This window comes from Cupressus sempervirens, chromosome 6 (assembly GCF_028749045.1).
Source record: "Cupressus sempervirens isolate cs-2001-9-10 chromosome 6, ASM2874904v1, whole genome shotgun sequence".
In the NCBI taxonomy this organism is placed as follows: domain Eukaryota; kingdom Viridiplantae; phylum Streptophyta; class Pinopsida; order Cupressales; family Cupressaceae; genus Cupressus; species Cupressus sempervirens.
In genome coordinates this window covers 247,767,790-247,781,934 of record NC_143123.1, presented here as the reverse complement: position 1 = coordinate 247,781,934, position 14,145 = coordinate 247,767,790, and the positions used below count along the sequence as shown (strand labels likewise).

Genomic DNA, 14,145 nt, shown 5'->3' with positions numbered 1-14,145 from the left:
CTGTGTGTAGGATCAATTCTTATGAAAGAAGACAGTTAACATATAACTAAAAGCTTAGTTTCATAACAAATTTAATAAAGACAATCTCTTTAATCCTTAAAAAATGTAATTAAAAAGTTCTATTGAGGATAATTTGTAAACATATGAGAAGTCATATAGGTAATTTCAGCATTTATGCATAGTGACCACACCTAGTCAACTATACACCTTTTCAAGAAGAAATCTACTTAGTGCTAGTTTTTTTCTAGTTTAAAAGGACTATGCCCTACCCTTGTTACTTGCTATTGTAAGTTGTAAGATGAGTATAATTAAAGATAATGAATTTCCACAAGCCATATAATTAGCTGCTTTTCTTTCTGGAAGTGATTGTGTGATTTTTGCATCAATGCTTTGAATGACATTCTGTGATCTATCATCAGAATAATTAAGAGCTGAAGGAATGATTATAACTTATAAGTACTCACATTTTTTAATTGCTAATAATGTTGACATGTGATTACTTATAACTAGTTTTTGAACATCAAAAGCAGCAAGATGGTGCTGGCCCATGGAACAAATTACTAACATATTAATAGCACATTAATAGCACTAGCACACTATCAGCACAAACAACCACCTAAAGTTTGCCTCTATCAAAAACAAAAAATGTATAGTTCATAGTTAAAGCATGCATAGCAGAGTCTTTCAACATAAAATAAACACAATATCTATGCCACATAGGGCGGGTAATTAAGAGCAGTCTAAAGCCATCATGACTATTAACCCAAAAGCTAATTAAAACTATAAGACTAACTATCTAAATTGCCTCCCAGCCGCTTAGAGAGTAGTGTGGCAATCCATTCTTCTTTTAGGAAGTGGAACAACTCCTTATAGTCCTTGTCAGTCTTAGTCTTAGTCCTGGTGATCTTCTCTTGTAGTATTCATAGCGTAACAAAGAAAACTTGCATAACCTCGATGGCGAACTTGTTAGAGTTCTCAATCCACCAGTTAAAACCACCAACTTCCTTCTTCAACTCCAGCACCAAGCCCTCCAGCTTCTCCAACTTGTCTTTAAGGCACCCCAACAACCCACAAACCTTGGGTCCAAAATTGTGCTTCTGTGCCTCCATGAAAGAAACTTGCAAAAGGTGGGGTTGGGGGTGGGGTTAGGGATTTGGATATTCAGAGTGCTCATTACTTATAACCTTAGTTACCTAGTTCTCCCCTTGGCCCTTCGAACTAAACAAATTTTGAACCGATTCTTTGTCATGGTCTCAGTTTCCTTTTGGGTTCCACTTGGGTTTGAACCCAAGAAGGTTTGTTCCTTCCGGTCAAACCTAGGTCAAATTAGGGCAGACCCAGGTAGACCGAGTGTGAACCATGTATAGTTCCATTGGGAACATTCTATAATTTAGTGCAAAAAACAATTATTACAGAATTTGAATAAAGATTTTTAGCATTAAACAAAATTTTCTAAAGTTCAAATATTTATTACATCAAATTAAACTAGTCCTCAAGATTTCTTTTAGCGAAACTTTTATATCCAATAGTTGATAATGGCCTTGTTCGAATAATTGGAAGCCTTGAATAGTGATTAATTATATTTGAAACATTAAAGAACAACTTCAATAGGTGAAGGGAGTTGCGAGCTACTTATATAAAAAATTTCAAGTAGGATGTTAATTACGAACAAACAAGCTCTTTGTACAATGAAAAAGTAATAAGCGTTGGACAACTTGAAAAGTAGGAATGTTATTAGTGCAGTTGATCTCAATAACATTAACAATGTTTGTGAACCAAATAATGCCTTTGATGAAGAAGAAGAAGATGAAGATTTAGATAATCCATTAGATGATTGAAACTTAGCATAAAGATCTAATTGTTGAAAGTCTAAACAATGATACTTGAACTCCATATTATTTTAATATTTTGGTGTTGCTTATAGATATGATGCTAAGATTACAAGTTTATAGTTTTTTTGTTGTTTTTATGATACTATGTGGCATTCTAATCTTAATTCATTTTTCTAGGCTGCATATATATATATATATATATATATATATATATATATATATATATATTAAAAATGTTTTTGTACTAACAAACCCAAATCCCATTTCAAGATTTTGATGTACCAGCAAATTGGTTCTTTGAACCCGACTTGAACCCAAACTCGAACCAGTAACTTAGCTTTTAACTAGTTTCAATGAAGTTTATATTTGGTCTGCCATTTCATTTATTTTGTGTTTATTTGTATATGTGAAGTTTCATAGCATTGGTGTGTATGACACATTTAACTATTCTCAACTTACCGACATAAATTGAGGCAGATTGAAGGCATTTAAGAGCATGGTAAAATGCATAGTAAGTTTGCTTTCAATTTATTTTGATTTTATGTGATACGAGTTAGATTGCCACTTGGTTATTTTTTGAGATTATATTCTGTTTACACACAGTGGTCATATTAGAATGGATAGCTAGCTAGGGTTTGATTTTCTACTTTTGAAATGGTAAACTTAGCATCAACTAGTGAATGAAATTCAATTTTGTGATTTTTGAGAAAAGGTCAATCTGGTGAATCATTCTTTAATACATTCCTTTTACTTGACGAGTTGTTTTTGGCTTATCTTTTTCTAACAAAGGAAAGTTGGATCATCATTCTTTAATACATTTTGAACTTGAAGTTATATTTGGCTTAGAATGTTTGAACTTCGAAGGCAACCTTGCAAGGTCAATCACACTAGTGATTAGATGCATCACTGGAAATTTAGTTGGAGCTTCAAATATCCTCTCAAATGAAGTGCTAAATTTATTTTTTTGTATTTGTCCAGCTACTTCCATCTTTTTGATTTTTTTCTTAATATGAAACTCATATCTTCCAAGTAATTTATCTTGTACCAAAAACATTTCTGCAAACAATGCTGACTTGTGTTATTTTCTAGATGATGAAATGCATCCCAATAATGGGAAAATGAAGCAAGATTTGATTGATGAGGAGGATTTGAAAAAAAGGAAGAGCGGAATATCAATATTCACAGAACAATGCAAGGCATTGGGAAAACTTGATTTTCCGAAGATGTTTTTAGTATTGAATCTTGTTTCACCGTATGTTTGAGCTTGATATTGCTATGTTTTTGTGATTGTACAATTGAGGCCTTGTTCCATAATAAGGTGTAATTTTGGTAGTTTTTCAAAAAAGCTGAATTCTGATTTTTTGACATCTCGGCAGACATGCATTGGAACACATTTTCTCTCCTCAGGATATACAAAATCTGCAGGGATTAGAAATTAGTGATATTGAAAGAAATATAGGGCAAGCAATGGCCAGGACAGTAGATCCAACATGTTTCTCCGAAGAGAAGGTGCATCTTTACTGCATATGTTGCATTTGTTTTTCTTTGTTCTGTCATTCTAAAAATTCATTCATTGTATATCATATCTACAAGAACAAAAAGGCTACTTGGTCACAAATTTAAGAGGCCTTATCTTCAAAATGGAAAGTAGAGTCAACACTTTTCCCCTTGAACCTATGTGCAAGGAGTCCTCTTATTTAATTTCCTCATCTCCACTCATAGTATGTTAAACTAAGTTTATCTCATAAGGGTCAAGCTCTCTTAATTACAATGGAGATTGATCACCCTTGATGATAGAGTTAATCCTTCCTATACAAAAGAATGAAATTGCTGAATTCCACAGCCAATCATTTTCCTATATAAGACAGGCATTTACAAGATGATCTCTTTTTTATTACAACTGCAAAAATATCTAGTTGTTTCAAGTTCTAAAAAGATGTGTAATTCTATTTCTTCTTCTTGTTATGTATGCATTGCTATCATTTTGACGGAATACAGTTTACTTTGATATGCAAAACCTTGTGTTCTCTTCCAAATAAGTCTCTTGGACCTCTTTAAAAGGAGTTTTGTACTAAATACTTGTTGCCATTTTCATCTTGAGAAAGAACCCATCTTCTGACATCTAGCCTATGTTACGAGCAGCGATTTTGTAAAACTTGTAAGGTTAGCATCATTATATATCTTCCTTCATTATTAATAAAATTCTTCATGGTTGATGAATTTGGATTTGACAATAACAAAGGTTGCATGGAGATGGGCTACTTGGGTAATTTGTAGATGGGGACTAGAGTAGGTGCAGTTATTTGAAGAATGATGCCACTATATGGAAGACTTTTTATAGATTTGCTTTAGTATATCTGACTGCAAATTCTTTATGTTGGGGTTTATAACATATTGGCACAGATTTATTTCCATTTTAGTCCACCAGCCGTAGTTATGATGTAGGATAATCTGATTTTCCAGTTATGATGTAGGGTATCTATTGGTGATTATTATTCTAAAAATTGAAATATTACTTGTGCCTCAGAGGTATGAGTGGAATCCAAACTCGAGACATGAATACCATTGTTATGTGGATCGTGATGGTAATTGCACATTGAAGGTATATCTCCAGCTATTCTGTCAATAAATGAAATAACTTTTGCACTAGTAATAATATACTAAACACTGTATGGGCAGTCATTATTCATGACCACCATGTGTTAAAAGTTCTTTGGGTTTGCAAAGAATAATGATCTCCAAAGTTAATAGTTCAGTAGTGTTTGGAAGAGATGTGTCACTCTAGTTGGTATACAAATATATATCATAAGAAACAATGTGTGAATTTAGCTGGCATGCAAATATGACATGATAATGAAGAATTGTAGTGAACAAAAGAAATAAAATACTGAGAATACATTCTATTGAATGATTACATAATTCAACATTTATACTGGTTCTGTCTATCCATTGCCTCAATTTATTTATATAGCTAAATATCTTTAAGATCTGATCATGCCGAATGATTTAGTTTGTGATCATTGATAAAAGTTAAAACTGTTATCATATTTATGTTTAAATAAATATTGCGAGGGGCGTACAGGAGTCCTCACCCCACAAAATTATAAAATCTGCATACAATGTGTTACAAGTCATACCTACTGAATATAATACATTGAGATTATAATAACTTTCAGCCTCGGGTTACTACTGGCAAAGAAACTGGACAGAATTAAATGACAAAAGATTTCAATAACTTAAGTAAGCATAGAGAAGAAACAGTGTAAAACAAGGGTTGATAACGCTGAGAAAATCCTCAAACAGCCTGTCAATCAGCTGAGCTGCCAAAACCACCATCCACACAAGGAGCTGATGCCCAATCCCTTTGTGGCAGCACTGCAGATTTTGGCACAGTAACCTGTAGAGCTGCCACAATTTCTTTTGGTTGCTCTCGTCAACCTGTAAGATGAGGCATAGTCAAAGCACTTGTCTAGAAAATCATTCGTGTAATAAAACGATGTGGCTATCTAATTCTGGATATAATTAACTCAGAAATTTTGCAAATTTAAACCTTTTGTTTTGAAATGTATATTTGTTAGACAAACTGCTAAATCTTTTTTCTGTTATGCAGGGTCCTTTTCCTTTAGATACAACTACTATTTTGCATAGAGTCTTAGGTGATTCAAATGTCTTACAAGTGCACTTTGAAGAGCGACTTTCGTATGAACAACTAGAAGCCCGTGGAAGAGTTAAAGATGAACTATACAAAGAAAATGGACAGCCAAAAATGTTTTGTGACTGGGCCAAAGAAGGGATATTTGTGGGTTTACGGCGCTATCAATTTTTTGGTAAGGATTGCCAATTTTTTATTGCAAAAGGACTGCAATATTGGTCTTGTAGTGCTTGAAACTTTTTATTTTTGTAGTCTCCTACTAAGTAGTTCATTTTTGTAGTCTCCTACTAAGTAGTTCATTTTTGGAAGGGTTGTTGCTACTCTCTAGTATTTATTTTTTTTTTAAAAATTGTTCCAAATACATACTACATTGACATAGATAAAAAGGAATCAAATTAACTTCTTGAAATTTATTTTACTATTTTTATGGTGGTTTTGCAGCTGAGTCAGTTTTTCTTAGGTGCGTAAAGCCAACCAAGTCTTTATTGTTATTCCATTGGCACATACCTCTCTTTGTTTTGTTAATCAACTCATACATCGTATTTTAATTGATTCATTCCTTGATTCGGCTGCTTGAGCTTTCTCTCTTATAACATTCTCATTCTTTGGTAACCTTGACATCCAATGGGTCCAAATGTTTAATGAAGCGTGTTCATTGGAATCATCATGTATAAGCTTGCATGGAGATTATAAAAGATATTTCGACTGTGATAGCATGATCTTTTCCTTTCATCAATTTTGCAATTTCCCATATCAAATATTGTTTGAATTCTTGCAATTACTAACAATAGTCATGCAACTGTAATGTGCCTATCAAAATAATTGGAAGAAACTTGCAAATTTTCACCATATCGTCACGCAAATGTTATGTCTAACATTTTACATTCATTAAACAATTTAATAGTTTTGGTTTAGTGATAAATAATAGTTGCATGTATAATTTTATAATCACAGACATTTTGCACACACACTTGTCATTCATTGATTTTTACTGGATCAGTTTGTCAAATAGTTTTATTTATATATAAATTAATAAAACTATTGACCTAGAAAAATTGAATGTCAACCTTAGAAGTTTCATAGACCAGATACCTAATGCTGTTTGCAACCTTCTTAAACTACCTGAAATCTCAAAATATCTAAATTCTAACTACAAATTCTCACCTTATATTATTCTAAAATTTACAAAGCCTTTTAAAATTATCAAATTTGAAAAGAACTTAAATTACAAGACTTTGTGGGGGCATTTAAAGTAGGAAAAGCTCGTATCATTGTATCATTGTTCACAAATGCTACTATCTTTGCTAATGATGTAATGTCCCTTGTCCGCTCCTATGAGGTTTGGCACTAATTTCCTTTAAACTTAAGTGCAAGAGACTTCTTCTTTCAGACTTAAATGAGTTTGAATAATAACAATATGCTGTTCACAAATATCTACTTTCTAACTTATAGTGCAATGATAAAAAAGTGATATAAATTATGTTTTCAAATCTGCAAATATTCTTTTCACTTTGCGCACACACTCCTTGATATATTCGCCTAAATATTTCTCTTCAAAGATCTGCCATAATTCTTTATTCTATATTTCCTCAATCCTTTCATTTTATTTGTAAGACGTATTTTATATGCGCATAACTTTCTTTTTTCTCACTTCATAGATTTCTTTTGTGCCTCACATAGGGTTTCTTTTAGAGATATGCAATATTTTCTCCTTGTATATCTGCATCAATTTCTTATTAATCTTCTTGTGCTACAACGGTATGACTTTTGTCCCACTAAGAAGATCAAGATCTGAATTAAGTGAATGTAATGTCCCTATAATACTTTGAACTAGGTATTGAATTTCAAGGCCCCTTAGAGAATAGCTATATGTTTCTACCTGTTTCATAATATGTATATGATGAGAGTTTATTGGGAAATAAATAATAATGAAAAATACTATTGTCAAAAGAAACTTGAGTACAAGATTGATAAGAGAGAATCATAATTGTATTGCAGATCTATCATTGCTATTACACAAATTAAAAGTAAGATCAAGAATTTAGATTTGTAAGAATTTGGTTAATTGTCCCTAAATATCAAGTAAGGCTAATAGGAGAGACCACAATATTAATTTTCTTGCTAGCATCCTCCCAACACATGGTTATGTGATATTCTCTATGATAATTATGATATCGAATGGGGTTGAAAGTGAAAGAAAATAGTAATATTATTTTGTGGAGTAAATAGTATCTTGAGCAATCCCATGACCTACTTATTTTTTGAGATAGTGAAGAACTAGCCTTGTGCTTTGATATCGATTGTTATTAGTGTTGTCCTGCATTTTGTCACCACAAAATGTAGGTAATAGTACGAAACTTTTTCAAATTAGTTTCACATTTGTCTGAGTTTAGTTCATTATATAATTGGTAAGTATTGATCAACCAATTGGTACCAATTGATATAATGAATCTTTTTATTGCAGGCATTCCTTAAGTCTTTTTCGTTTTGCTTTCTGTCGAGCCTTTGCTTGATTTTTGAAGTCTCCATCATCCGTTCTTTTCTTTTGTGTTTGTGTTTGTTGGTTTCTAATCTTTTGGTTTTGCTCATATTGTGCCTTTCGCTTTTCCCTTCGATTTGGTCTAACCTAGAGATCAATCGGAGTTGTCGGTCCAGAGTTATGCCCATTTTAGTGTTTCAAAAGTGGACATTTTTGATGCAACAATATGAATTAAAATTATGATGTTATATTTTCAATTTGACATTCACTTTTTGAAAAATATAACTTATATTCACTTTTTGTTATGTTTTAAAGTTACTTTAACTTTAAAATTTTAACTTAAAGTGACTATAGTGTACTTCATGTTATAATTTTAAGTGGAGTTACTTTTTAATTTTTCACTCAAAGTAACTGTATAAGTTTCAATTTAATTTTTGGTTTTAAAAATGAAATGTTTATTTACATGTTACTTTTTAAATGATGTTTGTATATTATATTTATAAATATGATAAATAAATATTGTTTATGGCCCATTTTGTAAGATTTTTATTATTTTAAGTGAATTAAATGACTTAAAGTCTTCGAAAGTGGACATTTATATGCAATTACATGTAAAATCTATCAAAAGTGGACATTTTACATGTCATTGCATATAAAATTTACTTTGGTGGACTTTTTTGATGTCATTACATCAAAAGTCTATCACAAGTGGACTTTTTTGATGTTATTGCATCAAAAGTGAAGTTTTCATGCTTTAACATTTAAAAGGTGAGATGCATTTAAAACATGCTTCCCACCCCAAAAGGTCCGATTTTGCCTATGAGCATATTTTAAAATATGTAATAGCACCCAAAAAGTGCAATTTTAATTGTATGCACATTTTAAAATATGCTCCATTTTTTAATCAAAAAACATGTTTTAATATATGTAGTGAGACTCAAAAAGTCCGTTTTTGAAGAAGAACATGTCTTTGCCCTCCAAGAACCCAATTTTGGAGATTGTGAGAGATTTACTTGATGGTTTTGTATGAAATCTTTTCCAATAGGGTCATTTTTTTCCAACATTGAAAATGAATTTATCTTGCTAAAAAACAAATTTTCAAACTCCTTCCAAGGGCACGTTTTTGGAAAGATCTTCAAATAAATCTATTTTGATTGATTTAAATCACGTTTTTGCAAGGAAAAGAGGATTTTTGGTGTTTTCAATCGGTTGCAATACATCTTGCCTCACATTTTTGCACTTAGAAGCCAAAAACGAATTCATTTCATGCTTTTTATGAATCACGTTTTTGCTAAAAACGCCTAGAAAATTGGGATTTTTATCCACCTTTTTGTGTTTTGAAGCTATTTTTTTGCATTTTGATCCATGTATATGCATTTATGGAAGTCATTTTTCATTCACAAGTCAAAAATGACTGAAAAACATGCATTTTTTGGTCACGTTTTTGCAAAAAGGGCCCAGATTTTTGCATAAAAAAGTCATGTTTTTGTTCAAAAAACTCAAAAAAATGACTTTTCAGCCCATACACTTGGATTAAAAGGAGTCGTTTTTGAGTTCTAATGTGTGCTCTTGTCTTTGGAGACCACTTTTTGGCCTTCTCATGTCAAATTTGACCATTGAATGTCCATTACATGCACGTGCGGAAAAAGTCAAAAAGTTGTTTGAAAATTCGGATTCGAGGGAGAATTGGTCTTTAAGTCTATAAAACTTGCTATTTTGGCTCTTTAACCTCCAAGTAAGTGGACATTTTCAAACTTGCTCATCTATTCATGCTTATCTTGCTATTTCCATGCATATTATGACTTGTTATTGCACACTTGTCTATATATATGCCATGAAAAGTGCATTTTGCTTTTAAAAATGATGGAAACTCTCATTTTCACACTTTTTGGAATTTCCCCAAACTCCAAATTCGAAATTGCATGTTAAAGTCCATTGCATCTTGACATGTTTGAGTCTTTTGCCAAAGGCATGTGTTTGTTTTGTGCTTGTTTTTGTATTTTGCTTGTTTGCATTTCGGTCTTTTCTCCATTTTGGAAGAAATTGCAAGTTCTTTCCCAAGAACTTGAGCATGTTTCACGTCATTCCACTTTCCATTTCATGCGAAAGCATCATCACATTCCACTTCCATTTTCCATACCACAACACTTCACATCTCATCCGACAAATGCAATTACATCTTTTCCATCTTATTCACCATCCGCACATGCATGTAATCCCATTTTTTGCTTCCATTTCCATCTCTTCATATGCATTCGCACCTTCATGAGCAAATACATGTTTTTGCATCTTTCCATGCTTTCCATTTCATCCTTCATCAGTCGTTACATGTTGCATTTACATGTAATCCATTTTCCGTGCAATGACATCGTGAAAGCCCAAGTCACTTTTTAAAAGTCAACAATCTCCATTTGCACGCATTCCCATGCGCCAAGCACTTTACTACCAAAAATTAAGAAAAGGTAAAGTTGCTGATGGAAAGTTGTTCTGAGTTTACATCTGGGCATCGTCAAGAAGGTTTTCAAAGTGTCAGTGAATCCAAAATGTGCCAATCTACAAAAGAGAATTCACGACAACTTCAGCGAGAAAAGTTGAATCAAATCAAGTTTCCTCATGACAACAGATAATTCATCACAGTTAAAGGTTATCAAAAGACACAACACCATGGTTATCAAGGTGAATGTAGCGGTACAAAGTGCATGAACTTCTGATCTTGTGACTATCCGAAATTGCATCGCCAAGTACAAGGCCCTTCAAAACAATCCCTAGGATTGTTTCAATTCTCTTCTGTCTTTCTTTTTCTTCTTCTTCTTTCATGTTTGTAATTGAAGAGTGTAATGCGAGTTGCATATGCAGTTGCATGTAACCCTATATTTTCTCTTTTAGTTAGACCAGGTCAAAGTTGGTTGAGTTGCTCCCACTTTTTCCTCTATCTTTTTCTCAACTCCTGTGCCTATATAAAGGAGTGCCCCCTCATTGTAAAAATCATCTTTTGTTGTATGCAAGAAAGCTCTGCCACATTTGTGCAAGCATAATTGTGACTATGTAGTATGAATTTGAGAGAAAAGTGAATAAAAGAAGCAATTGAATTCGAAGCTTTATCTGGAAGCAATTGTAATAGAGAAAATTAGAAGCTTTGACTGTAATTTGTGCCTATTGTCTTTGATTCATGTTATTATTATGTGTTCAATAAAAGAGCATAGTGATTTAAGAAGCAATCGGAGCCGAAGCTTTGACTGGGAGCGGTTGTGGAAATATATAGCTAGAAGCTTTGTCTGTAGCTTATATTTCTTTCTTAATTCGCGAAATAGTTAAATTATTCTTACTTTTAGGAGTCTTTGTGCCCTAATTGTAAAAAATTTTCATATAGAAGTACGACCGAACTTAGAGCCAAACTGGTACATTTTCATCTAACCTTTGAGTTAGTGAAGGTTTATCGGTATCACTATTTCCAGCTCTTGATAGAAGTGTAGTTAGAGATTCACCCTGCCCATTATTCGCTCCACGAGTAAGTGGATTCTTTCTTGAAAGATAAGAAGAAAGGATATTGGTAACACTCATTTTATAAAATCTCTCGACTTCTTGCTTACCTTGAGTTGATCCAAGGAATGGTTTGAAAAGGGAGCCTTTCCTTTAAGGTAGGAGAGACTCTATCTCACATGTTGTGGCTGGTCATCCTATTTTGCGATTTGATTTTTACCCAAAACTATCGATTGCAAAATATCCACCCAACAATTAGGAACACCTATGTTGTCTTCTCAACTCACAAGAGCATCCACATCCATGTCTATGGGTGTGAACATTCCTCGTGATGTTACTAGTGTTGTGATCCTTTGTGTTGCTTCTAATGTCAATAATGTGAAGAATTTGGGAGGAAGAGATTGGGTTGTTATGTATTTATTTCATATTTTCTTGCAAGGCATTTCCTTGCCAGTTCATCACAATATTCAAAACCACCAATGAGAAGGCCACATTATTCTTGAGTGTAGCAATTATAGATTTGTGAGGATTGAATTACTTGGGCTAAATCAATTGGGCTCATTTGGCGAGAATTATGCCCTTCTGGAATTGTGACCCTTGTCCATAGAAAACCAACTTATACATAATTGACTTTAATGAATTTAGATGTTCTAGAAAGAAGTTTGCCATATTTAATGTGATACAGAATTGTTCAAACAATATAAGAGTGGAAATTTCACATTGTCGGGGGGAACAATAACCAATGTTTATATTTCCACTTAAACCATCTTTAGAAGAGGAGATGTTAGGGAAGGGACATCATCCTTTGATTCGATACATGTATGGCCTTCATTAAAGAAACTTGTATCAAGGATGTACAGATAAGTATTCATTAAGTATTAAATTTATCTACTCATTGTACTCTCTCTCCTAATTGTATTTCCATATGTAGTGTAAGAGTTATTTGCCTTGTTCTTTTCCTTTATGTCTAGGGATGTTCTTGTAGGAAAAGAAGGTTGGTACTTTATGCATACTATCAAATATTGTATAGACTCGATCTTTTGATAGTAGCTCCAAAGAAGATGTGATCTGGAATTCATTTGTCATCTGATGATCTGGTTGGATAAAGTGAGGCTCTTGAAGCAATTATCTTTGATGATTGAGATCATGAGTATCCTTCTATATGAAGAGGGAGTATGACACTTGTTCAAAGACAATGTAGGAGCTTAGAAGATTAATACTTAGAGGGAGTCTAGAAACACATTTGTGTGACTACATGATTTTGATGGGCCTATTCTTGAGTGCATCATGAGGAAGTATTGACTTATCACTAGAAAATTGGAAGATTGATATCAGATTTAAAGTGAGTCTAACAAGAATCCTTGGGGGGAGAGAGCCTTTAAGGGAGTAACTACTGGACCCGACTTCCCAGGATCATTGTTTAGAGGGAGAATTTTGAGGTGCAATCCTTTGAAAACGATATCTTCTCTACGAGGAGAATTTCTAAGTGAAATTCCTTGTAATGAATTCTTCTTTGTGAGAGAGAATTGAGATGAAAGCATTTGTACCTCCCTTTGACTTGGTTCATGGTGGTTACTATTTCGCATATGATATGTAATGAAAGGTGACAATTTTTCATGTATGTAAGGTCACTATTGTAAGGTGACGACCTTATCAATAGTTTGATCTATCTCCTAGATACACTACATTAACTTGTAGCACCTAAATGTGTTGGATGTCTAGGAGCAAGTGTTATCATGGTTTTTTGGACCAAATTTCGCCAGATGTAGTGCCTCTCATGGTTGCACTCGGTACCTTTTTATATTTTAATCCGAGAGATACTTGTACTCATGCTATTTTTACATTTGAGATGACCTAAGGATCGAATATTATACTTTGATTTCAGTATCATAGATGTTAGATTACAATGTTGTTCAGTTGATCATATTTGCATGATGATGCCATTTTGAGATGACAGTATGTTTTATGATGATTTTTGGTTATTTGGTATTTGAACATATCTCTAATTATGTTTTATGTGGATTTAATGTTGTGAGAATTTACTTCATTCTTGCTTGTAATGCTTTATGCGAATGTGAGTGATGTAAATGGATTATTTCAGTATAATTAAGTAAATGGTTAAATTAGATTATTTAATGCATTTATTGCTTTAGCTATGTTATTATATGCAATTGCACTTGATTATGTGTTTTAATGTGCATGATTTATATCCCTGGCAGTGGCAGATGGAGTTAGTGATTCAACTGTTCATATTTTACCAATCTTGTTCCTGTATGGTCGACGTATCTTATTTAATTGTTTTAATTAAACTTTATGGTGATTTGATAAATCCAGACTCTATTGCATTATGTGATTAGACTTGTGAATGTGTCTGTGCTTTTAGAGGTTTGCATTGTCATGAAAGTTGTTAAGGAAATTTCTGTGATTTTGGGTTTTCAGGCTTGATTTTAATTTCTAGCAGCTTTGCCATAGATGAATTCCAATTACTTGGAATAGCTTGTTTTCGTTTCGATTTTTTTTGGAATTTATTAGGTTTCTTGGTTAATTACCCTAATCGATTATTCACTCGAAAAGTGAATAAGGATCCAAAGAGGAAATTAATTCCTCACTTCTCACTTTTGGAAATTACAAATTTGAGAGTTTTTTTCCAAAATCCTCTTTTGGAGAATTGCGTTTCTGTTCATTGTGAAAACTATGGGCGT

The 14,145-nt window shown here is 32.9% G+C and overlaps 1 protein-coding gene across 13 annotated transcripts in view; it reads left to right on the top strand.

The window, feature by feature from the left end:
- The window catches only part of LOC149552171 (putative RNA-dependent RNA polymerase 5), a 282,261-nt gene that overhangs the window by 31,859 nt on the left and 236,257 nt on the right, over positions 1-14,145 (top strand). For 6 of the 13 annotated variants that reach the window (XM_089787664.1, XM_089787662.1, XM_089787658.1 and 3 more), the window contains exons 3-6: positions 2,922-3,084; positions 3,209-3,341; positions 4,360-4,434; positions 5,443-5,659. In XM_089787664.1, coding sequence (XP_089643790.1) covers positions 2,922-3,084; positions 3,209-3,341; positions 4,360-4,434; positions 5,443-5,659 — 588 coding nt within the window. The remainder of the gene's footprint in view (positions 1-2,921; positions 3,085-3,208; positions 3,342-4,359; positions 4,435-5,442; positions 5,660-14,145) is intronic. The other 7 variants (XM_089787663.1, XM_089787657.1, XM_089787659.1 and 4 more) reach the window with 5 other exon arrangements.